General features: G+C 52.4%; 1 protein-coding gene and 1 long non-coding RNA gene across 2 annotated transcripts; one reads left to right on the forward strand and one right to left on the reverse strand.

The window, feature by feature from the left end:
* Positions 1 to 34: 34 nt before the first annotated feature.
* Positions 35 to 20,368, forward strand: MYH7 (myosin heavy chain 7). Its single transcript, XM_053927997.2, has 39 exons — positions 35 to 88; positions 497 to 705; positions 997 to 1,140; positions 1,421 to 1,577; positions 1,776 to 1,803; positions 2,397 to 2,505; positions 2,587 to 2,679; positions 2,778 to 2,841; positions 3,245 to 3,343; positions 3,576 to 3,679; positions 4,315 to 4,453; positions 4,556 to 4,674; positions 4,789 to 4,938; positions 5,201 to 5,371; positions 5,979 to 6,288; positions 6,571 to 6,638; positions 7,007 to 7,094; positions 7,710 to 7,827; positions 7,971 to 8,094; positions 8,379 to 8,515; positions 8,755 to 9,010; positions 9,617 to 9,859; positions 10,047 to 10,223; positions 11,020 to 11,165; positions 12,270 to 12,360; positions 13,104 to 13,493; positions 13,729 to 13,855; positions 13,991 to 14,109; positions 14,799 to 14,995; positions 15,556 to 15,739; positions 15,913 to 16,078; positions 16,222 to 16,346; positions 16,905 to 17,213; positions 17,464 to 17,667; positions 17,980 to 18,105; positions 18,190 to 18,465; positions 19,360 to 19,455; positions 19,574 to 19,708; positions 20,303 to 20,368. Exons 2-39 carry the CDS (start codon positions 505 to 507, stop codon positions 20,318 to 20,320), a joined length of 5,808 nt encoding a protein of 1,935 aa, XP_053783972.1. The 5' UTR covers positions 35 to 88; positions 497 to 504; the 3' UTR covers positions 20,321 to 20,368.
* Positions 19,608 to 22,528, reverse strand: LOC128781324 (uncharacterized). Its single transcript, XR_008427280.1, has 3 exons — positions 22,389 to 22,528; positions 20,265 to 20,395; positions 19,608 to 19,675 (listed from the first exon to the last, which is right to left on the reverse strand). It is a non-coding gene; the product is annotated as an uncharacterized lncRNA (long non-coding RNA).
* Between the last annotated feature and the right edge of the window lie 1,918 nt (positions 22,529 to 24,446).

Genomic DNA, 24,446 nt, shown 5'->3' on the forward strand with positions numbered 1-24,446 from the left:
GAGGTGGCCCCAACACAGCCTTTGCTCTCTCCAGGTCCCCTGCAGGTTTGAGACACTCTCCTTTCATAGACATTTTTGAGAAGCCAAGGTAAGGAAAGCTGCAGATGGGGTGTGGGGGGATAGGGGAAGATAAAGAACTCTAGTTTCTGCATGGCCTTGGGGAGAATGTCTTGGTGACTAAGAGGCCTTACCTGTCACTAGTGAGGGGACCGGGGAAGGACAAGGGTCAGAGATGGATATAGTCAAATTCAGGCTCCCATGAGAAGCCTAGGACACTCCTCCCTTTTCCAGGAGAGCCCCAGGCTGAACAAAAGTCAGCCTCCGCTTCTGCCCTGACAGATTTCTGAGGCATTCTTAGGTTAAGGGATAAGTTCAAGGGACAAGGGACTTGCCAGTGACCCCTCCTGACTCATCAGCATGGTGCTAGACACCGGGGCTCCCACTGTACAGGAGAGCAGAGGGGAGGACAGCCAGCTCTTTCTCTTGCCCACTGCAGACGCAGCCATGGCAGATGCAGAGATGGCTGCATTTGGGGCTGCCGCCCCCTTCCTGCGCAAGTCAGAGAAGGAGAGGCTGGAAGCCCAGACCAGGCCCTTTGACCTCAAGAAGGATGTCTTCGTGCCTGATGACAAGGAAGAGTTCGTCAAGGCCAAGATTGTGTCTCGAGAGGGTGGCAAAGTCACTGCTGAGACTGAGAATGGCAAGGTGAGTGGCAGGGCTAGCATGAGAAACCACCCTGGACAACCCCCACACCTTGGGTGGACAGAGATGGGTGCCACCAGTGTCCACCCTATGCAGACCTAAGGAAGGTCCAATTTTTCCTTCCTCTAGGTAGGAATGCACATCCTCCAATAACCCTTCTCATTCCCAATATCTAGTATACCATCTCTGTGATTCTGGGTCCTTCTTTTTGGAACACCATTGTCCTGTAACTCTCCCAACTCCTATCCCTGATGAGGGAGAGCTGACAGTGGCTCTGTGTGTGGGCTGTTGCAGACGGTGACTGTGAAGGAAGACCAGGTGTTGCAGCAGAACCCACCCAAGTTTGACAAGATCGAGGACATGGCCATGCTGACCTTCCTGCATGAGCCCGCCGTACTCTACAATCTCAAGGAGCGCTACGCATCCTGGATGATCTATGTGAGTGCTCCACCTATGACAACCCTCTGAATCTGGTAGCTTCCTGGTCTGTACGTATCTACCTCCTGGAGCCAAGAGTTTCTGTTCTTTGTGCTCATGCAGTCTTGCACTCTGTCCTAGTTCCTACATCCTTGGGTCAGTTCTAATACCCCGGGGGCTGGCATTAATCAGATTTAGTGTATTCATAGATTTTTCTTTTCTTCTTCCTTTCTTGGGATCTTTCTCTAACTCTAATGCCATCCTTCCCACTGGCAACTCACTCCTCTTTTTCTACCCCTAGACCTACTCAGGCCTCTTCTGCGTCACCATCAACCCCTACAAGTGGCTGCCGGTGTACAACGCCGAGGTGGTGGCTGCCTACCGGGGCAAGAAGAGGAGCGAGGCGCCGCCCCACATCTTCTCCATCTCTGACAATGCCTATCAGTACATGCTGACAGGTGACAGGCCCAAGTGAAGGGTTTTCCTGGGGGCCCCACAGGAAGAAACACACACGCTGGCTCTCTTCCTCCTCCTGAGGGGTTTGCCAGCTGGGACAGGCCTAGAGAAGGGCAGGGGGTGGGGAGATGAGTGGGATTCCAAACAAGAGCATCATCCTACATGGCTCCTGACTTTCCCTCCCCATTTCCTCCTTACAGACAGAGAAAACCAGTCCATCCTGATTACGTGAGTGTGGCTCCTACCCGGTTCCCTTCCAGAATCTCCCTGACCCCAGCCCCATCAAGGTCTCCAGCCGCATCAGGGTCCCCAGCCACATCACGGTCCCCAAGCCCTGTGCACAGCCCATTGTATTCCCTCCATCTTCATGCCAGCTCCTTTTTCTTCTTCTGCCTTTCCCCTTGCCTTCTCTTTGCTCTCCCCTTTCCCTCTCTTATTTTCCATCTCCAATCTCCTTCACCCACTGTCCTCCCACTTATCATTTATCCCTAAGCTCAGTATCACCATGTTTTCTTCAACTCTTCTTTTTCTCCCACTTTTCTTTCAGAAACCTTCCCTATTCTTCCAGCCCCACCCATTCTTATTCAAAATGTCCCAGGCCCATCTCCTCTGATTGACTTTGCCCAAACCCAGCACCTTCTTGTGCCATCTTTCTGGTTGCTACTCCTGACCCTGTGTATGTCAGAGTACATCTATGTGTTTGGGGTGCTTAGTACCCATCAGCTGCCGGCATCAGGGCTCCCATTGTTGAGTAGGACCAGGCTTGTTGGCTTCAAGCAGTGTTTGTGCACTGCCTAATGAGCCCCTGAATGTCCTGACAGTGGAGAATCCGGAGCCGGCAAGACAGTTAACACCAAGAGGGTCATTCAGTACTTTGCTGTTATCGCCGCCATTGGGGACCGCAGCAAGAAGGACCAGAACCCAAGCAAGGTAGGCCTATTGTCCCACAAAGTCTCATCCTGAAAAAAGGGAAGAGAACCCTCTCACCTGCCATTCTCCTGACCTCTGCAGGGCACCTTGGAGGACCAGATTATTCAGGCCAACCCTGCCCTGGAGGCCTTTGGCAATGCCAAGACCGTCCGGAATGACAACTCCTCCCGCTTTGTGAGTGGTTCTTGACCTTGGACTTGGGATTTGGGCCAGGCAAGGGATGGAATCAAATATGAGCTTTCCCTCAACTCATCACTCCTCCATCTCTCCAGGGAAAATTCATTCGAATCCATTTTGGGGCAACTGGGAAGTTGGCATCGGCCGATATAGAGACCTGTGAGTGCCATGAGTCTGCTAGGGCTCAGCCTGAGCTCATCCTCATTCTATCCATCTTGATCTCAGTCTCTCTCACTCTTTCTCTGGGTCTCTGGACCTCAGTCTTTCTCCCTCTGTCTCAGTGTGTCTGTGTCATTAGGTCTGTATATCCATCTCTGAGACTTCCTCTGGTCTTTCTCCATCTCTGTCTCTGCAGTTCTGTGTCTTCTTCTGATACTATTTCTATCCTTCTGGGTCTCTGTCTCTATCTCCACCTCTGTGTGTCTGTGTATGAGTCTCTCTCTCTTTCTCTCCTCCTCTCCTTCTGCCTTTTGCTTGCTACATTTATCATTCATTTCTGTTTCCTTGTACCTAAATCCAACAACCTTTTCTTTCTCTCTTTCTTCTCCCCTACGGTTCACAGACCTTCTGGAAAAATCCAGAGTTATTTTCCAGCTGAAATCAGAGAGAGATTATCACATTTTCTACCAAATCCTGTCTAATAAAAAACCTGAGCTGCTGGGTGAGTCAGAGCTACGAACTAAGACCAACTATCTCCATGGCAACCTGGTCCCTTCTGCTTGCTGCTGTTTGTTGGCATGCACTGGGTTTAGGGCCCTCTGGATTCAGTTCTGGGGGATGTGGAGCCACATTAAGCCCTGTCTTGTGTTCCTCTACAGGCCCTGTGCTGTGGCAGGCAGCCCAGTGAGAGCCAGGGGTTTGTGCCACATCCTAACCACATCTTCTTCCCGTAGACATGCTGCTGATCACCAACAACCCCTATGATTATGCATTCATCTCCCAAGGAGAGACCACAGTGGCTTCGATTGATGACTCTGAGGAGCTCATGGCCACTGACGTAAGTGTGTAAGGACCCAGTCAAGAGGTGAGGGTATTGGTGGTGAGGGGCAAATGGGCATTTCACTGGCCCAGGAATAGAGCTGACAGTAGTTGTGTGTTGTTCATAGTGGTATAGACCTCCCTAAAGGGTAGCATGTCCCTATGGTCAGGGTTGTTCTAGGGTATGGGTGTAATGAGACAGGGTTGGCCAGTATTTGGTGTTCAATCAAACCAGAGAGGACTGAAAGCCATGGGATAGAGAAGCAGACAAGCCAAGAAATAAGGCATCACTAAGAAAAGGAGGGAAGGAAGGGTCCTGATTATTCCATGAGCTGGGCAAGCTGTTAGGCAAACACCAAATATGGACAGATATGGAAGGTCCAGGCAGGAAAGCAAGCACGGGGCTTAGAAAAGGGGAAACAGTAGGAAACATGAATGGGTAACCCAGAGGCTCCCCAGAGGACATATGTGACCCCTGAAGCTGGGGCCGAGGCAGTCTTCCCTCTGTGTTGATACCTCTCATCTTTGTTCTGGAGTCACCACTGGGTGTGGGAATCTCAGAACTCACAGTTTTTTCTCTCCAACTGAAACGAGATCTCTCTTACCTGCCATACTTCCTTTCCTGTGATCCACCAATATGGGGCCTTCTTACAGAATGCCTTTGATGTGCTGGGCTTCACTCCAGAGGAGAAGAGCTCCATTTACAAGCTGACAGGAGCCATCATGCACTTTGGAAACATGAAGTTCAAACAGAAGCAGCGGGAGGAGCAAGCTGAGCCAGACGGCACTGAAGGTGGGAGTCTGGGATGCTGGGAGCAGCTGCTAAGTCACTGAAGGCTGCCTCTGCAGAGGAGTTATCTCTTTATCAACTTTGCCACCTGCCCTTTCCTTCCAGAGGCTGATAAGTCTGCCTACCTCATGGGGTTGAACTCAGCTGACCTGCTCAAGGGGTTGTGCCACCCTCGGGTGAAAGTGGGCAATGAGTATGTCACCAAGGGGCAGAACGTGCAGCAGGTGGGTCATCTTTAGAAAATAAATGGTGGCAGAGACTTGCATGGTGCAGTGGGGGCTTTGAAATTCACTCTTCCCAGTGAATCTGCTCACCTGGGTCTCTCCCCTACCTTCCAGGTGTCTTATGCCATTGGGGCTCTGGCCAAGGCAGTGTACGAGAAGATGTTCAACTGGATGGTGACACGGATCAACGCCAGTCTGGAGACCAAGCAGCCGCGCCAGTACTTCATTGGTGTCCTGGACATCGCCGGCTTCGAGATCTTCGATGTGAGTGGGGAGTAGGGAGGACAATAACACACTCGTTGGCACACGTGACAGAGTGGCCATCAGCCAGTGCCAGGAAGGCAGTGGACTTCAGCAGTGATGGAGGCAGTCATCGTCCTGCCTTTGGGGGCACGCCCTCCCTGCCCTGGCAGGGGAGAAGACCAGTCGCATCCCTCGCTGGGCTGGACACAGCCCTGGGCTGAGCCCACTGGCCACTCGGACACCTGCCTACCTGACCTGGCTCCTCCCTCATTCCCCCCTGCAGTTCAACAGCTTCGAGCAGCTCTGCATCAACTTCACCAATGAGAAGCTGCAGCAGTTCTTCAACCACCACATGTTTGTGCTGGAGCAGGAGGAGTACAAGAAGGAGGGCATCGAGTGGGAGTTCATTGACTTCGGCATGGACCTGCAGGCCTGCATCGACCTCATTGAGAAGGTGCTGCCTCAGCTTCACCTAAACTCTCCACTCACACCCACCTGAACGCCCCAGTCAAAATGGCAGCCCCATCTCTTCTGGGGAACAGAATCTGGATAACAGAAGAATCTGGAGCCCTAGTTTCCAGGGCCCTGTGTTGTCCTAGTCATCCAGTACAGGGTGACACCTGCAAGAGCTAAATTCCCAGGGGCTTGAGAGTAGACAGACAGACAGAGGATAGGCACCTCCAGTACAGCCTCCCACACCAGTGTGGTTAGCCACCCTGTCTTACCCATCCAAGGAGCAGAAAGTTTGAGGGTGTGGGTGGGGAATTCTAAGTGTGCCCCTATTTTCAATTCCACCATCTCAGGGATCTGGGTGATGAGTGATATGTAAAGCACCTATAGCATCCACATTCCCAGACTTTCACAAAGGTCCCTCTGAAATCAAAGTCTTCCGCTTTGGGAAGGCTTAAACTGGTGTCAGTCAGTAGGTAACTGTATTCAGAGCTGAGCCTGATACCTTAATGCCCAAAAGGACATCTCCATAAGCAAACATTAACCCTAGAGCAGGATTTATCTCCATGTGTATGAGGCATTCTCAGTGATGTTCTCCTCTCCACCCTTAGCCCATGGGCATAATGTCCATCCTGGAGGAAGAATGCATGTTCCCCAAGGCCACCGACATGACCTTCAAAGCCAAGCTGTATGACAACCACCTGGGCAAGTCCAACAACTTCCAGAAGCCACGCAATGTCAAGGGGAAGCAGGAAGCTCACTTCTCCCTGATCCACTATGCTGGCACTGTGGACTACAACATCATAGGCTGGCTGCAGAAGAACAAAGACCCACTCAATGAGACGGTGGTGGGCCTGTACCAGAAGTCATCCCTCAAGCTGCTCAGCAACTTGTTTGCCAATTATGCTGGGGCTGATACACGTAAGTAGAGACTGGGAGCCAGGGGGCTAAGAAACAAGGTTTCTGCCCTGCATCTGACGCAGGTCAATTGCAAACCCCCACCACTTCCGTGTCAGGCTGTGCCCAAGGTTTACAGGCTCATTGAGATAGAACTGGGTGGAGAAACAGGCAACCACAGTGAAGACCCTCCCCGGGAGGCCAAATCCCAGTGAGAATGTGAACTGGAGGCTGTGACTCTTCACTCATGCCCTGACCTCCCCACACACCCACTTGTGCCCCTTTTCTTGATTCTCCTTCCCACAGCTGTTGATAAGGGCAAAGGCAAGGCCAAAAAAGGCTCATCCTTTCAGACCGTGTCAGCTCTGCACAGGGTAAGTGTGTGAGCCCAGCCCCAGCCCAGCATGGCTCCTTCTTTGCCTTGTTCATCGTGATCCCTCCCATTCCCTGCCTCCTCATTCCATTTGTGATCCCACTCTTTGTCTTCGCATCTCTTCATTTCCATTCTCTTTCCCTTCACTTGCTGGCCTCTTACCTTACTCGGTTTCCATCTCACCTCTTTTCTTCCCTTCCTGCCTTCCATCCTCTCTCTCTTTCCCCATGCCTTTGCCTAACATTCCTTGATTCTTGTTAGCTCCTTGCCTTCACTTCATCTCTCTTTCTCATTCTCTCTTTCCTCTCTCATTCTTACTTCTCTTTCTTTTACTTTCTCTATTTTTCCCTCATGTTTTTTGGGTCATAGGAAAATCTGAACAAGCTGATGACCAACTTGCGTTCCACACATCCCCACTTTGTGCGGTGCATCATCCCCAATGAGACCAAATCTCCAGGTGAGCCCCAGACCTCAGGAGAAGCCCACTGCCGAGACTCACTGCCCAAGAACAGGGCCTTCTAAGTCATCCCTAATCTCCCACCACAGTGCTTTCCAAATCACGCTCCTCTCCTCTTGTCCTCCATGAAGTCTCACAAACCATCCCCTGCCCAGTGCTACCTTACATTTGGAATGTGTAACTTAGGGCAATGTGTAAGGCACTTCGATGGACATTACCTCGTTGGTGCCATACAACCCCCATTGAGACTTATAAGGATTGCTTATCCCTTTTTGATTGATAAGGATATAGAAGCTCAAGGGCCTAGGTTTAAGGTTTGTCTCTTCTGATCAACTTGATCTTGGTCAAGTCTTTTACTCTTAGTTTGTTCTCTAGAAAAATGGAATATATCTGCTCTGGCTACCATGTGATAATAGGCATTAACAATATAAAAAATGTGGAAGCTTTTGGTTAGTCTTATAGCTATAAAAAGTGAAAAGAAATTAAGGGTCATTATAAACTGACCTGCTAAGGTTACCAGCTTTTAAGTGGCAGAGGCAGGATCAGAACTCAGGACACTTGGCACTTAGCCCAGTGCTCTCCTAACACACTCCTCTCCCCTCCCCACTGCTGCAGGGGTGATGGATAACCCCCTGGTCATGCACCAGCTGCGCTGCAACGGCGTGCTGGAGGGCATTCGCATCTGCAGGAAGGGCTTCCCCAACCGCATACTCTACGGGGACTTCCGGCAGAGGTGGGTACAGGATGCCCCAGGGCTTAGGGAACAGGGGGAGCCCAGGCAGCCTTGATGAGGAGGGGAGTCTGCAGGTGGCCCCAGATTCTGTGGGCAGAGTGGATCAGTGCAGCCATGGGTGACTCCGGGCGCCTCCTTCCCAGGTATCGTATCCTAAACCCATCAGCCATCCCCGAAGGGCAGTTCATTGACAGCAGAAAAGGAGCAGAGAAGCTGCTGGGCTCCCTGGACATTGACCACAACCAGTACAAGTTTGGCCACACCAAGGTGAGTCTAGAGCTCCATAGGATGGAATTGCAGGGTGTGCAGCCATCACGAGTGGAACAGCTGGGAGTTCGGAAGGCAGACCCCTGATTCCTGGCTCCCTGTGTCAACCCAAAGGCTGGAAGCCAGGCTTCCTTTCTGTCTTGTCTTTCACATTTCACTCCCAGGTGTAGGATGAGTAGGTGATGGGCCCCCTCAGAGCTCAGCCTGGGTCTCCCAGCCGCTTCCTCCACCCTAGATACCCTTCTCTGAAGCTGTGGTCCCCTTGGTTCTCCCTCTTGCCACAGGTGTTCTTCAAGGCGGGGCTGCTGGGGCTGCTGGAGGAGATGCGAGATGAGAGGCTGAGCCGCATCATCACCCGCATCCAGGCCCAGTCCCGTGGTGTGCTCTCCAGAATAGAGTTCAAGAAGCTGGTGGAACGCAGGTGAAAGGAGGTTGCCAACCTGAGGCACAAGCTGGTTCATGGGTGGTGTCAGGGGAAAAAGTTCATGGGATCTTCAAACAATGAAACCAGAAGGAGTGTCTCATAAGGACAGAGGGTGGGCCTCATGATCAGGGAATGGGATGGATGAGAGAAAGGGCCTAGGACTCAGGGCTTCCTAGGGCCCTCCAGGAAGGAAAGAGGAGGGATCTCTCACCACCAGTCTCACTGGGTCCCTGCAGAGACTCCTTGCTGATAATCCAGTGGAACATTCGGGCCTTCATGGGGGTCAAGAACTGGCCCTGGATGAAGCTGTTCTTCAAGATCAAGCCCCTGCTGAAGAGTGCAGAGACAGAGAAGGAGATGGCCAACATGAAGGAGGAGTTTGGGCGCCTCAAAGAGGCCCTGGAGAAGTCAGAGGCTCGCCGCAAGGAGCTGGAGGAGAAGATGGTGTCCCTGCTGCAGGAAAAGAACGACCTACAGCTCCAAGTGCAGGCGGTGAGGCTCTGGACCGCTATTGACTCTTCTACCCAGCTCTGCCTGCACCTTGCACCTCCCCACCCAGGGTCTTTTCATCTTGTCCCCTCACAGGCAAAGGACTCTGGAATCAACACTTTCAAAGACTTCCAAAGAGGCCCCTTGAGAGAAGGAAAGGGAAGGGGCACGGGGGAGAACTAACTTTTAAAACACAGGCTTTTCACCTGGGTTCATCTTGGATCCACAGCTCAATAATTTTGTGACTTTGGGTAAACTATGCATTATCTTTGAATATCAATGTCCTCATCCTTAATGCTGCCCATGTCACTACATTGCAAATATATAAAGTTATGTATATTTATGTAGTTCCTTCCCTCCCTTCAATGGAGGGGACCAAAGGAAGAGGGCCAGATAAAGAGACTTCTGATTTCCTTCCCTCTGTTCCCATCCTCCAATGCCCCCATTACATTGCCCTGAAATTCTTCTCCTCCCCACCCTTTTGAGGTTCTTCTCAGAAGGTGGATGTCTTGGAGCTCCTATAGTGAGGGCTGAGCCTCTCCCTCCTTCCACCTACTACAGCAAGGACCCCACCCACTGAAAAACCTCCCCTCTGTGTCTTGCCCTTAGGAACAAGACAACTTGGCTGATGCAGAGGAGCGCTGCGACCAGCTGATCAAGAACAAAATCCAGCTGGAGGCCAAGGTGAAGGAGATGACTGAGAGGCTGGAGGACGAGGAGGAGATGAACGCCGAGCTCACTGCCAAGAAGCGCAAGCTGGAAGATGAGTGCTCTGAACTCAAGAAGGACATTGATGACCTGGAGCTGACACTGGCCAAGGTGGAGAAAGAGAAGCATGCAACAGAGAACAAGGTGAGGGCAGCTCTCTCTGGTTTCAGCCCAGGTCTCCTCAGGATTCAAAGACCCCACCGACCTTAACCAACACCAAGCCATTCAGGAGATCCTGATGCCAGTGTGGTCCTTGGCATTGGAGACCTCCATAGATGTCTCCAGGCTGGTGACCTTTGACCCTAAAAGGGATGGGGTTCTTGGTTGACAGGTGAAGAACCTGACAGAGGAGATGGCTGGGCTGGATGAAATCATCGTCAAGCTGACCAAGGAGAAGAAAGCTCTGCAAGAGGCCCACCAGCAGGCCCTGGATGACCTCCAGGCTGAAGAGGACAAGGTCAACACACTGACCAAGGCCAAAGTCAAGCTGGAGCAGCAGGTGGATGATGTGAGTAGATTGTCACAGGGTCTAGATATACATGTCCATCTGTGCTTGTGTGTGTGTGTTTGTGGGGTGGTATTGGAGAGTGCTCTCATCCTTAAAACCTGTCTAGAAGGGAGCTGGGGAATAAAAGGGGGAGGGTGATCAAATGTAAGTTATGTAGATCATCTCACTGATATGATCAAAATAGTTGAGGTGGGCTTCCTTATTTCAATTTAGGTTCAAGCCTAAATATCTCCACCTTCAACCACAGGATTTAGAGGGTTATCCCATAAGAACACAATACATTTCTCTGAGATTTCTGAGGCTCCTCAAGGAGGACCTTGAGACTTCTAATATTTTAGGCAGTCTCTGGTCCTCAGGGATCATTGTTTTCACAGATAGTTATTTGTGCATATCTCTGTTGACTCACTTATTACTCTGACTTATCATTATTGAAGTATCTGTCACATCCCTAAGTCTGTGGGCTGCCTTTAGGCGGAAACTTGGATTTACTCAATTTTGTTTCTGCAGTGCTTAGCATGGCCCCTGAAACCTAGTAGGTGCTTGTAAGATGCAGAATGAATAAATGTAGCTTAGGTATTTCATCCCACAGTCATTCATTCAATCACTTATCAGTTACTGAGCATCCCTACATGCTAGACACTCTCACACCTCCCTGGTAACATTTGTACTACTCTGGGGAAGCTTTCTCAAGTACTAGACATCTCCTGAGATCCCCCAACCCTGGAGTGACTAAGTTTTCAAACTACCAAGTCAAGATCTTGTCCTCACGGAGCACACCGGTCCTTTTCTCCACCAGCTGGAGGGGTCCCTGGAGCAGGAGAAGAAAGTGCGCATGGACCTGGAACGAGCAAAGCGGAAGCTGGAGGGCGACCTGAAACTGACCCAGGAGAGCATCATGGACCTAGAGAATGACAAGCAGCAGCTGGATGAGCGGCTGAAAAAGTAGTGTGTTCCCCTCCCTGCTGCCTTTTGTTCTCCCCAGCCCAGCACCCTGTTCTTTGGATGGCAGTATAAGCTGACCTAAGACCACCATCCTCAGAGGCAACAGCCTCATGCAGCTTCAATAAGTGGGTGAAAGATTGTGGTTAAAACCTCTAGGAAGAATGCTTTCCTCCTCAAGACATGCACTTCAGGGCCCGGCAGTCGTCACTGGCAAAGAGTCTAACTTGAATCCTTCAAGTTCTTTCTTTTGGACACTTAAAAGGGGCAGAAAATAACATCTTGCCTCCTTTACACACAAATCTTTTTGGAGACCAGCTGTTAACACAGAAGGCTCCACACAACAGCCTCTCAAGAACATTCTTTTAAGTCCTTCACAGAGAGCCCAGAGCAGAGAAATGAGTCAGGCATCACACTTCAGCAGTGCAGGGTCCGGGCCATTTCTTTTCTGAGGAACTTGTGGTTCAAATCCTTATTGGAAGTCTTTCCAAAATGTATAGTTCCACTTTCCAACTTGGTAAACAGTGAACGTGCAGAACATATTTGGATACTTGAGGATCCTCTGGTACTTTACACTCCGTCATCCTTTGAAAGGCTCTGAGAATCATCATGATCCATATTCTCACTGGGCTATGTCTGCCCAGGAGGTTTCACACCTCCCCAGGCACAGGGTTTATGGAATGAGTGAGTATATGATCTCATTGATCCTCAAACCACCTTTAAAGGATAGTATTTTTAGCCCCAATTTACCAAAGGGGAAACAAAGGGTCAGAAAGATAAAACAAATTCAAAGTAAGAGTGATGGAAGTAAAGGCCATTGGAGGTAAAAGGGACCTTTGAAACAATCAGACCAACCCTCTCATTTTACAGACCAATGAGGGAGAGTCCCTCAGAGCCCAGGTCTTGTCACTCCACCTGCAGTGCTCTTCCCATTACATTTCCTGCTGGGCTTCAGTCCTTCAGCAGGTGGACCCTCCATCAGCCTTAGAAGCTGTTTTTCTGATGAAATCCTGCTGTTCATTTGTTTTGTTACTATTTCCAACCACTGGTAGGCTCTCCTGGAGTCCAAACAGCCTCCCTATCTTCACCCTTTCTCCTTCCCCACAGGAAGGACTTTGAGCTGAATGCCCTTAATGCAAAAATTGAGGATGAGCAGGCCCTGGGCAGTCAGCTGCAGAAGAAGATCAAAGAGCTCCAGGTAAAGTCTGGGACACCCAGGGTAGGTACTGGACTCCCTGGACTGGTTCTCAGCTTCCCAACCTGCTACTGCAGGCTGTCCTCTCCCCAGCATTATAGGCGATTGCTATGGGCCCAAGAAGGAGGACACTGAGCTGTCATAGTTTCCCCATGGAACACCTCCATGAGGGACTGGGTGATCCAAAGTTGATGTAGGAAGAGACCTTGAAAAGCTCACAGGTCCCGGGGACAGAAATCTTGGCTTCCTACTTCAGCTCTGGATTAGCCAATGACAGTGGGGAGCCCGCTCCAGATCTCTAGGTCTGCATGTCCTCCCTGTTACCTGGTAGTTTTAAGGTCCTTTCAGCCCTGATGGTCTGTGACTTTGGTTCTTACTTCTAGAGCAGACACTGTTAGGTCTCTAGTTGTCTGGTCAGACAAACATGGCTCTCTCATTCTAACTTTTATATTTTTCCCACCAAATTGCTTGAACTATCCCTAGAGCACAGGTCTCTTTGTCCCTCCTCAAGAGCAAGCTTCAACCACTTTTCTTTCAGTAGAGAGAATGTAAATGTTCTGGCCTCAAGGAAAGCTAACTCTGCTGCCCAAACCATCTCCCCCAAGTCCTTTTCCTTCCACACCTCCACTGGTAGAATTAAACTGACTTGCTGTTCCAGACTGGCAGGGAGCATTCTGGAGCAGGGGGAGGGGGTTCTGATGGAGAGTTCCAGGCAATGGGTCTGAGCCCTTAGTGTCTGGGCCCAGGCACGCATCGAGGAGCTGGAGGAGGAGCTGGAGGCCGAGCGCACTGCCAGAGCCAAGGTGGAGAAGCTGCGCTCAGACCTGTCCCGGGAACTGGAGGAGATCAGTGAGCGCCTGGAAGAGGCCGGTGGGGCCACATCTGTACAGATTGAGATGAACAAGAAGCGTGAGGCTGAGTTCCAGAAGATGAGGCGAGACCTGGAGGAGGCCACGCTGCAGCACGAGGCCACGGCAGCGGCCCTGCGCAAGAAGCATGCTGACAGTGTGGCCGAGCTGAGTGAGCAGATCGACAACCTGCAGCGTGTGAAGCAGAAGCTGGAGAAGGAGAAGAGCGAGTTCAAGCTGGAGCTGGACGATGTCACCTCCAACATGGAGCAGGTCATCAAGGCCAAGGTGCTTAGCCGGTGCTTAGCCTCTTCCCTCCTTCAATTCCTTCCACCCACCTCCACATTCTGCCCTTGTCTCCTCCTCTCTTCTCTGATGGCTGTTTTCTACTTTCCTTCTTCTACTGAGTTCTCTGATCTGTCCTTCCTTCTATGCTTTCCCTCTTCCTTCTCCTTTAATTGTTCCCATTACACCCCTGAAAGTGCCCCCTACAACCATTGTATGACTCTCCTTCCTCTCCTAGGCTAACCTGGAGAAAATGTGCCGGACCTTGGAAGACCAGATGAATGAGCACCGGAGCAAAGCTGAGGAGACCCAGCGTTCTGTCAATGACCTCACAAGCCAGCGGGCCAAGCTGCAGACTGAGAATGGTGAGTGTCACCCCAGGCTTGGGTAGACACACACACATACCTCTCCAGAGAATGGGGCCTGAGGATTAGGAGAGGGTTGGGGGTGAGACGAGTGTCTGGCCTTTAAGAGTTGTGTGTGCCTTGGTTCCTTTCCAGGTGAGCTGTCCCGACAGCTGGATGAGAAGGAGGCGCTGATCTCCCAGCTGACCCGAGGGAAGCTCACCTACACTCAGCAGTTAGAGGACCTCAAGAGGCAGCTGGAGGAGGAGGTTAAGGTGAAGCCTAGACTCAGGCCACTGGCCCCCTGCCAGGAGCACAGCGATTGGCCTTGTATCCAATCATTTCTTTTCCCCAGACCGGGGTGGCTGTTCATCCATTATTCTCCTAGAATTCCAAAAGGAATAATAGCCTAGACCCTACCACATGCCTCTTAAGTCTAATCTCCAGGCTGAGGCTTTCTGCGGCCATTCCTGGAGGGCTGTAGGAGAGGCCAGGGGCTAAGGATGTCCATGGGTCCTAGGTTAGCAGGGCAACTAGAAACTAGAGAAAGAAATTCACTGAAGCCTATTGCTAGAATTTTGCTGGGCTCATGAAAAAAGGGAAAGAATGTGGCTTTTAAAAAAAGCCAGGCCTCAAATTCTAACCTGCCTCTCAGAGCCTGGTGATCTTGGGGAAATCACCTAACCTCTCTGAGCCTCTGCCTCCTGCCTTCAAAATGGGGGTGAGGGTGATAATGCCTGCTGCAGTGAGGAGCACAGGGGTGATGGGCATGAAGCTTCCTGGAAATAGTGCAATGCTTCATGGGCGGACTTGCTTATTAGTACTCAATAAACCATTCCTGGTCCACTGGGGATTTAGAGACAGGTGAGCCATGGAAAAGTTGAAAGTAGGGTGAGGAGATGGGCAAGGCCTTGTGTTGTTTTATGAAGAAAGCTGAGCCCAGTCCTGGTGTTTACCTCCCCAGGCAAAGAACGCCCTGGCCCACGCACTGCAGTCAGCCCGGCACGACTGCGATCTGCTCCGAGAGCAGTATGAAGAGGAGACAGAGGCAAAGGCCGAGCTGCAACGTGTGCTGTCCAAGGCCAACTCAGAAGTAGCCCAGTGGAGGACCAAGTATGAGACAGACGCCATCCAGAGGACTGAGGAGCTCGAGGAGGCCAAGTGAGTCCCAGTCAGCCCACCTCTGGCTGGGCCCCCCATGCAGACAGGACACAGTGCAGCCCGATTCCCAGTCAATTGGCCACAGGGGATGGATGCTTAGCTAAGTTTTGACAACACAGGAGGACCCCGCACTGGCTCCATCTCCTTCTCCCCTCAGGGAAGCTTTTTGCTCGCGTTATGTTTCTCATCCGAATATAAGACGAACAAAAGGTTTGTCTGAGGGCAGAGTGCACCCACCTGGAGCAGGGTGCTGTGGTGGGGAGGGTGGGGTGGCCTGCAGAAGCTCATATGCCCTCCATGTCTGCGGCCTAAAGGCTGGCCCAGGGTTACAGGGATGCCACCCAGAAGGCCCTCCTGGGTGCTGTGGTTCTTCATTCCTTGCCACTAAAACTCTCTGCCTGCTCAGTTCTCCTCCCCCTGGGGCCCATCCTCAAGCTTCTCCCACACACTTCTGAATTTTCAAGTATTGTTTTCCAGAAGACTCATGTCATTTCCTCTTGTCCAAATCCACACTCTCCATCTTCCCCACCCTCTTCCCTTACCTCCACCTCCTGGGGCAGGAAGAAGCTGGCCCAGCGGCTGCAGGATGCTGAGGAGGCCGTGGAGGCCGTCAATGCCAAGTGCTCATCACTGGAGAAGACCAAACACCGGCTGCAGAATGAGATTGAGGACCTGATGGTGGACGTGGAGCGCTCCAACGCAGCTGCCGCAGCCCTGGACAAGAAGCAGAGGAACTTCGACAAGGTGGGGCCTGGTGGGGGCTGCAGCCAGGGGGCAGGGCAGGGGTACCTGCATCAGTGTGAGGCCAGGAACATCCTCCTTGTAGGCAGGGAGGAGGCTGAGCCCAGGCAAGAGGCCTGGGCAGCCCCTGGAGGTGGGGCAGGACTGCACACTGAGCCCCAACCCTGTCCCTGCAGATCCTGGCTGAATGGAAGCAGAAGTACGAGGAGTCGCAGTCAGAGCTGGAGTCCTCCCAGAAGGAGGCACGATCCCTCAGCACCGAGCTCTTCAAGCTCAAGAACGCCTATGAGGAGTCCTTGGAGCACCTGGAGACCTTCAAGAGGGAAAACAAGAACCTTCAAGGTGTGCTGAGGCCCGAGGCTGGGGAGGGGTGGGAAGAATGCCCCCTTCTGGAGCACAGAGGGCCTCTAAGAGGCGTGCCCTTCCCAATGGACCAGGGCAGCCTCTGGGCAGCCTCTAACTGAGTCATTCGGCCCGTCCCACAGAGGAGATCTCTGATCTGACTGAGCAGCTGGGTTCCAGTGGAAAGAGTATCCATGAGTTGGAGAAGATCCGCAAGCAGTTGGATGCAGAAAAGCTGGAGCTACAGTCAGCCCTGGAGGAGGCAGAGGTGTGTGAGGGGGTGGGGGGGCCAGGAGGAGAGAGAGGTAGAGCTCTGGGCTGCGGTCCCTGTTGTTATCACCCTTTTGTCTGATTGTTCACTGTTACATCATCAGAGCCTAGAACAGTGCCTGGCACATAGTAGGCAATCAACAAATATTGTGGAATGAATGAACAGGTCACTCAGTTTACTTCGCACCAACATTTTACCTATTACATCTTAGAAAAGATTTCCTGTTTTCACTCCCCTCCCATTTCCACCTCTGCCTCCCTCTTTGGGATTTTCACATTCTGTGCCTGATTGCATTTGTTTCCTTGGTAACACCTTCCTCTTCATTTTCCTCTTTGTCATCATTGCTAGTTATTCTCTGAGGCCTGAATCACCTTCTATCAGGCCTATTTTTTTTTCTTTTAAATTCCTTTTTCTTCTTCCTCTTGATGCTTCTTTGACTGAACCACTTACATCACCCTTGAATTTACTTTGTATCCATAATTCATGGACAGACACCTGCCCTCGCTACGTTACCTAATGCTCTGCCTCAACCCTCTCTCCCCATCCTCCTCCCAGGCCTCCCTGGAGCATGAGGAGGGCAAGATCCTTCGGGCCCAGCTGGAGTTCAACCAGATCAAGGCAGAGATGGAGCGGAAGCTGGCTGAGAAGGATGAGGAGATGGAGCAGGCCAAGCGCAACCACCTGCGGGTGGTGGACTCACTGCAGACCTCCCTAGATGCAGAGACTCGAAGCCGCAATGAGGCCCTGCGTGTGAAGAAGAAGATGGAGGGCGACCTCAATGAGATGGAGATTCAGCTCAGCCATGCCAACCGCATGGCCGCTGAGGCCCAGAAGCAACTCAAGAACCTCCAGGGCTTGCTGAAGGTACACGGTGACTCTTGGAAGCAGGAAGTCAGCTCCCCAGAGAGGAGATGACCTCCACATGGCCAAGTTGGGTGGTGGCGTTCCATCACAGCTCCAGATCCCTCCTGCCCCAGGGCCATTGCAGAGACAACCCACAGGCTCCTCCTGAACTACCACAGTGGGCTCCCCATCAGTATCCAGTTTGGTTAACAAGTTTCTGATGGGCCCAGAGGCCAGCGGCCTCTCTCATGCCCAATCTCCTGATCCACAGGACACTCAGATCCAGCTGGACGACGCAGTACGGGCCAACGATGACCTGAAAGAGAACATCGCCATTGTGGAGCGGCGCAACAACCTGCTGCAGGCTGAGCTGGAGGAGCTGCGGTCTGTGGTGGAACAGACAGAGAGGTCTCGGAAGCTGGCTGAGCAGGAGCTGATCGAGACCAGCGAGAGGGTGCAGCTGCTGCACTCCCAGGTGAGGAGGTCAGGGGCCACCATGCGGAAAGCTGCCGAGTGGCAGAGCCTGGGACATAGATATTCTGAACCAGAGGTTCTGAGTGAGCATGTCCAACCAAGTTCACAAATTATCTCTTGAGCCAACCCTTACTTGTTAGTCATGGCTATGAAACCACTACCAGCGAGAGGGTGCAGCTGCTGCACTCCCAGGTGAGCGGTTCTCCTGGGCATTCCTGGAGGCAAGTACAGGCTGCAGGACCCAGCAGGTGAGGTTTGGAAGCCAGTCATGGATGCTCAGTGCTTTTCATGCTCTACCCACCCTGGCGCTCAGAACACCAGCCTCCTCAACCAGAAGAAGAAGATGGAGGCAGACCTGTCACAGCTTCAGACTGAAGTGGAGGAGGCGGTGCAGGAGTGCAGGAATGCTGAGGAGAAGGCCAAGAAAGCCATCACAGATGTAAGTGCCACCACCCCACCTGCCTGCTCTAGACCAGCGTCTCCTTGCCAGGCCATGAGTGTGAGACTTCTCTCCTGTCCACAGGCCGCCATGATGGCAGAGGAGCTGAAGAAGGAGCAGGACACCAGCGCCCACCTGGAGCGCATGAAGAAGAACATGGAGCAGACCATTAAGGACCTGCAGCACCGGCTGGATGAAGCTGAGCAGATTGCCCTCAAGGGTGGCAAGAAGCAGCTGCAGAAGCTGGAGGCCCGGGTGCGGGAGCTGGAGAACGAGCTGGAGGCTGAGCAGAAGCGCAATGCAGAGTCGATCAAGGGCATGAGGAAGAGTGAGCGGCGCATCAAGGAGCTCACCTACCAGGTGTGGCTGGTGGCTGCTCTGGGGCAGGGCCCTCTGCATTATGACCTGAAGCCAGGGTGACAACCATCCAAGAGGGATGAAGTGTTCTCTATGAGCCTCTTCCAGGGCAAGGGTAACCCCTGGAAGCCCAGTTTCACATCACCATCCCTGTCCTACCCTCAGTATTCCCTGACACAGTGGTCAGTCCCTGAGACTCCTGGCTGAGAGCTTCACCTCAGCATTCACCCTCAGCCTGTCCCCTGGGGACACTCACAGAACTCCAGACAGACCTCAGCCTGCACAGTGTTACCAGAAAACAAGTAGGTGGCCAAGCTTTGGCCTGGCACCATCACCACCAAAATATATCAAAACATGCCAAAGCCATTCAAACAAATCGCAAAACTTTTCAGTTACACAAGGAGGTATTGACTTTAGCTTTCCATGGTGTTTTCTAGAATAGACTTTCACTTAAATTTTGTTTCTGTCCAATCCAGAAAGTCACCATACCTCTATGCACATTTGTCCTCCATCTTGATCGAGTCTATGTCCTTTCCCTGCAGCCCAGGAGATCCCATCATACCTGCAGTCCCAGAATCACTGCCAGTGCCTGCTGGGTTCTAGAACTGCGAAGTTTGTACTCTGGGGGGCCCCAGAACCTCCAAGGGCCTGCTCCCCAAAACAGTACACACACACAATTTTCCTTGCACTTTCTAGAGTCCTTTCAGCTCCCTAGACCCTTTCCTGAAACATACCAGCAAAAGTATTTATACTTTTGGAGGCCAGATGAAAAATTATAAGGATAACACAAGTGTTTGGCGAGGGTCAGAAAGTAGAGTAAAAAAATGTCCAGTGGGGAAATGGGGCATGCCTTCTATGACTGTGCCATCCTCACTCCTGACCACCCCTGACCCCCAGACGGAAGAGGACAGGAAAAACCTATTGCGACTGCAGGACCTGGTGGACAAGCTGCAGCTGAAGGTCAAGGCCTACAAGCGCCAGGCCGAGGAGGCGGTGAGTGACCTTGCTGGGGACTGAGCCTGGAGGAGGGACATAGGAGCCAGTGCTCAGGCTGGGAGGCTGAGAACCCCAGGCCCCCTCTCACCTCATTCTCCCCCCTGAACCCCTGCAGGAGGAGCAAGCCAACACCAACCTGTCCAAGTTCCGCAAGGTGCAGCATGAGCTGGATGAGGCGGAGGAGCGGGCGGACATCGCTGAGTCCCAGGTCAACAAGCTGCGGGCCAAGAGCCGTGATATTGGCACCAAGGTGGGTTCCCCACCCCCACCCCTGGGCCATGTTAGTGGTCCCCACAAAGTTGTGCCCCCATCAGTGCCCAGATTCCCCCAGCACAAGGACGCCTTCTCTTTATTCATCCGTCACTACTGAACTCCAAGGCTCTAGAGGGCAAGGTGATGCAGTCCTCTGTGATTTCTAATATTCTTCCAGCTCTGACTTTCAGTCATTTTTCAAATCCCAGCCTTAGGGTAGTCAGCAACACTAGATAACCCTACTTCATATATATACCCAGTATGCTCCAATTTCTCCCAGCTGCTAGTCTCCACTTCTCTTTCACCTCGTTTTGACCTACAACCTTGCAATGCAAACTTAAAGTGGACATGTCAAAACACCCCTTGTCCTCACCCACATAGCTCCCTCTGGCAGACCCCAGAGCCCTACCACCCAGAACGTGCCCTCCACACTGATTCCTAGGACACATCTCCCATCATCATGGGGCCCCTGTCAGGCCACACAGCAGTCCTCCACCCCATTGAGTGCCCCATCTCCCCTTTGTTTTCTATGCCCATCCCTACCCAACACCCACCTTTCCAGAGCTAAGTTGGACTTTATTTCCTTTCAAAGGGCTTGAATGAAGAGTAGCTTTGCCACAGCTTCTTGATCTGCTCAGTCCTGAGGGTGCCAACAGAGTCCCAGTCCCAGAGCCTCTAAAACAGCCTTTTTGGAGGAAGCAGAATAAAGCAATTTTCCTTGATGTGAACTCCTACCTCTGGACTCTTCTTCACTGCCTGCCAGCCAAAAGGACACACATATGGGGGTGGACACAGGAGTGAGGGGAGGAAGGGAAGCTTCACAGGATGGACCAAGGAGGCCTCCCCCAGGGAGCCTGTGAGGCTCTGAGCATCCCCAGTGCAATGATGCTTGTGCTCCCCTTCACCTTCTCCTCAGAAGCTGACACCTCTCCGCCCAGCCCTCTCCCTGGCTCACAGACTCTCAAGGTTAAGGGGATTTAGGGAAGATCTTAAGACTCACCTAGAGCATGTGAGCCATTCTGCTGTGGACATACATCCCAGCTCTGATTAGTGCTACCCCACCACCATCAACAACAACACCAAGGCTGGGCCAGGGGGAGGAGGGTTAGTGTGTAGGATACCCTCTGAGGTGTGACCTACTTGGACAGGTAGGGTAAGACCCCCAAGCCCAGTCAGAACAGGTCTCTGAGAGGGCACAAGGACTTGCAGCTATAGCCCACTACCCTTCCAGACACCACTGTCTCCAACCACCCCCAGAGGCTAGGCCCCTCTCCCCACCCCATCAGGAGAACTGCACCCTCAGCCCACCTTCCATCCTGGCCCCTCCATCCAGGGGGCTACTTTCTTCTCCCTTGTTTCTTCCTACTATAACTTCCTTTCACAAGACCCTCCTCATATGGGTTTGCTGGAAGATGGGGGATTTTTGGTCCATTTATGACAGGCTATCTCTAGGGGAAGCAGGCAGATGAGGGACTAGGAAGAGACATGTGTGAGCCAGACTCTGGGAGGAAAGGAGGAAGGGACGGGTCGCTGCAGGGCTGGGAGGAAAAAGAAAGCCCCATTCCAGCAAAACCAGCCCAGGCCCCTGGAGTCACTGCCACACCTGGGTTGCCTAGCAAGGCCTGGGACTGTGGGCCATAGAGGGCAGGGGCTCAAGAGGCAATGGGACCATTGGCCTCCTGTTGAGACTCCTGAAGCCTTGGTTCACCCCTGAACTGAATCTCCCCAAGCTTACCACACACAGCCACTCCCAGCCAAGCTCTCGCTCCATCCTCCACTCTGACCCTGAGCTTTGAATGCAACAGTCAGAGTGGGCAAGGTCCCATCCCAGGACTGAGGGATGCCAGTGTTAGATTGCAGGAGGGGAAGAGACAGGGGAGAAAGGGAGAAGGAAAGGAAAAAAGGAAAGACCTGAGGAGAGAAAGAGGGATAGAGAGTTCAAGAAACTGGGGCACAAGAGGACCAGGGAAACCAACGAAAAGAAAAGATACGGGAAGTGAGGAGAAAATGTCCACAGCCCCTCCCCACCTTTCTCCTCATACCTTTCTCCATTCTCCTACCCTAGAACCACTCTTTTTCCTAGGAAGGACTCAGACAACAATGAGGAAATCAGTAGGGAAAAGAGAGGGGCACACTTGAAAAGAGAGATGCAGGGGACACCCAAAGAACCTAAGTTCCCAAAGCAGAAGACAGCAGGATCTGGATGCTGAGAGAGTGGCAGCCAATAGTGGGTGTGAGAGAGGAGCCACAGGAGAGGGGGGTGCTAAAAGGGGATGGAAGAGGAGAAGAGAGGGTGAGCCTTGGATAGAGGAGCTGGAAGAGCTGACAGGGGTGATCCTGGACGAAAGAAAGAATCCTGGATCACCTTCAGATGCAAGGAAAATCAGGAAAGCTGAGAACAGTGAGATTAGAAAGAAGTCAACAAAGACCCTGGAGCAAGATGTGGAAGCAGAGATAAGACAGGCAGGGGGGCAAGCAGAGGTCAGTCTTAAAGAAGGCAGAGACTCATGAAAATATAGGCATGTCAGACTCCGAGATGGGCAGAAACATGGTAGAGGCCAAGTCTCACTTTGAGAAAGGGAACCAGGCAGAGGGAAGGGATTGCCAGACTCAGAGACAGACAAAGATACAGGGAACTAGGCAGAGAGGCAAGTTGTTGCCAAGGACACTGGCCTTACCTCTTCATCCCCTCACCTATGGCAGGAGCCTCCATCCTGTGCCCTCACACTCTAGGACTTCCAGCAGAATGAGGAGCTGCTTTGGGAGGAGCTGGGGGAGGATGGAGAGCATGTGTCGGTGTGAGAACCAGGGGAGTAGAAGGGGCCTAGGAAAGGAAGAGGAGGGCAAACCAGATCACAGAGGGGGCAGAGCCCTGGAACCAAGTTAGCCCCTTCCCTCCTCCTCTTTCCATAGGACACAGCAGGAACTGCCTGCCAGCCCTCACCCACCTCTCCACCTACATCGAATCTGGCCTGCTCAGAACACAGGGTTCCCTAAGGACAAAGCCTAGTCTTTGTCACCTGGACCTGACCTAGCCTAACCTGGTGTTCTCAGCCCCTTATCTTGTCCCCAGGGCAATGGGAGCCAGGCATGAGGCACTGAGCCAGGACTAACCCCCAAGCTTGCACAATGGGGCCTCAAATGACCTAGAGCTGGGGACAGGTGGCCTGTATTCCCTGGGGTAACAATTTGACATATGCACCTGCAGGAGATGGGAATGTGGGCCTGACTGACAGGATATTGGATATAGCATGCAAGTGGTCTAGAGACAGATGTATATTCCTGAGTCTGATAATGGGTCAGTGGAGGGTCCTAGGGAGTTAGGGACCTTGAGAGAGAAGCCACATATTTAATGGAAAGCTCTCCTACCCAGAGAAGCTAACCCCTGCCTGTCCTACCAATCTCCACACTCTAGAGCTATATTGAGAGGTGAGAGTAGTTAGGGTGGAGGGGGGAGAGGGAGGAGCTGGGAGAGTATTCTTGGGTGTTAGGGTGTAGGGGAAAGCCAGAGCAGGGGAGTCTGGCTTTGTTTCCTGAACACAATGTCCACTTAGTCATAACAGTCACGGCTGCTGAAGAGACCTGACACCTACTGTGTTTGAGAGGTGGCATCAGTGGAGCCTGGGGAGGGAGATCTTGAGGGCCTGGGGCACTTGGGGACACCGTGAAGAAGGGCATGTGAATATGAGCCTCATTGGGTTGGAAGGGGCACCAGAGCTCTACCTGGGAAGGGGTGGCAGACTACAGAGCTCCACCCACACCCCCACTCCAGAAAACAAAGAGCCTAAGGCCCAACTGTTGTAAATCCCCAGGCCTGCCAGACCCCAGCCAGCCTCAGCAGCACCTGCACTCTCTGGCAGGCCAGAGAGGCGGAAGGGAGCAGCCTCCCACCCCCACCCCTCTTCCCTCAGGCCCCAGGGATTAATGCCTCCTTGCTGCCCCTCACCAGGAGCAAAGGGTACCAGTGGGGGTGGGGGGGTTAAAGTGTATGTGTGCAAATGTACATATCAGTGTGCATAACAGCAAGTAGGATAGTTTGCAAGATTAAGTTTATAAGTATGAAAATTCTGCATGTGTGTGGCTAAGCATGGGTGTGGACATGTGGTGGTCAAGTTCGTATGCAAGGGGCCTGGACTGTTGGTCTGAGTACAGATCTGCTGTGGTGGCATGAGGGAACACCCTTTCCCCTGTTTGAGAGATTGGATGGTGGGCAATGTATGAGGAGCATGAGGGGAGGGCCTGAGGGCTCCAGATGTGTCCCCAAGGCAGCACAGCCTCAAGTCCCCAGGAGGACACCTGCATGAAAACTTGGGGAACAAAAGGTAACAAGACACAACCTTTGTGCTGAGAGACAGCAGCAGACATCATAGAGCTGACCAGCAGACACCTTCCCTGGGCATCCTGGCTTCAACTTCCAGTCCCTAGCACTGTAGGACTCCAGGTGGGAGAGTGGGAGATAGCCTGGGGCTGTGTGAGGACAACCCAGAGTGGAAAGGACAGGATGAAAAAGATGGGGGAAACCTGTGGTTGGAGGCCAGGGGCAAGCATCTGGCCTGCAGGAGAAGGTGACCCTCACCCAGTGTGCTCAACTCACCCTTCAGGTTAAAAATAACCAAGGTAAGGGAGGGGGAGGTGGTGTGAGAAGGTGCTGTCTTCCCACTATCTGCCCATCAGCCCTTTGGAGGGGAGGAATGTGCACAAGGACTAAAAAAAGGCCCTGGAGCCAGAGGGGCTAG

This window comes from Desmodus rotundus, chromosome 7 (assembly GCF_022682495.2).
Source record: "Desmodus rotundus isolate HL8 chromosome 7, HLdesRot8A.1, whole genome shotgun sequence".
Taxonomy (NCBI): domain Eukaryota; kingdom Metazoa; phylum Chordata; class Mammalia; order Chiroptera; family Phyllostomidae; genus Desmodus; species Desmodus rotundus.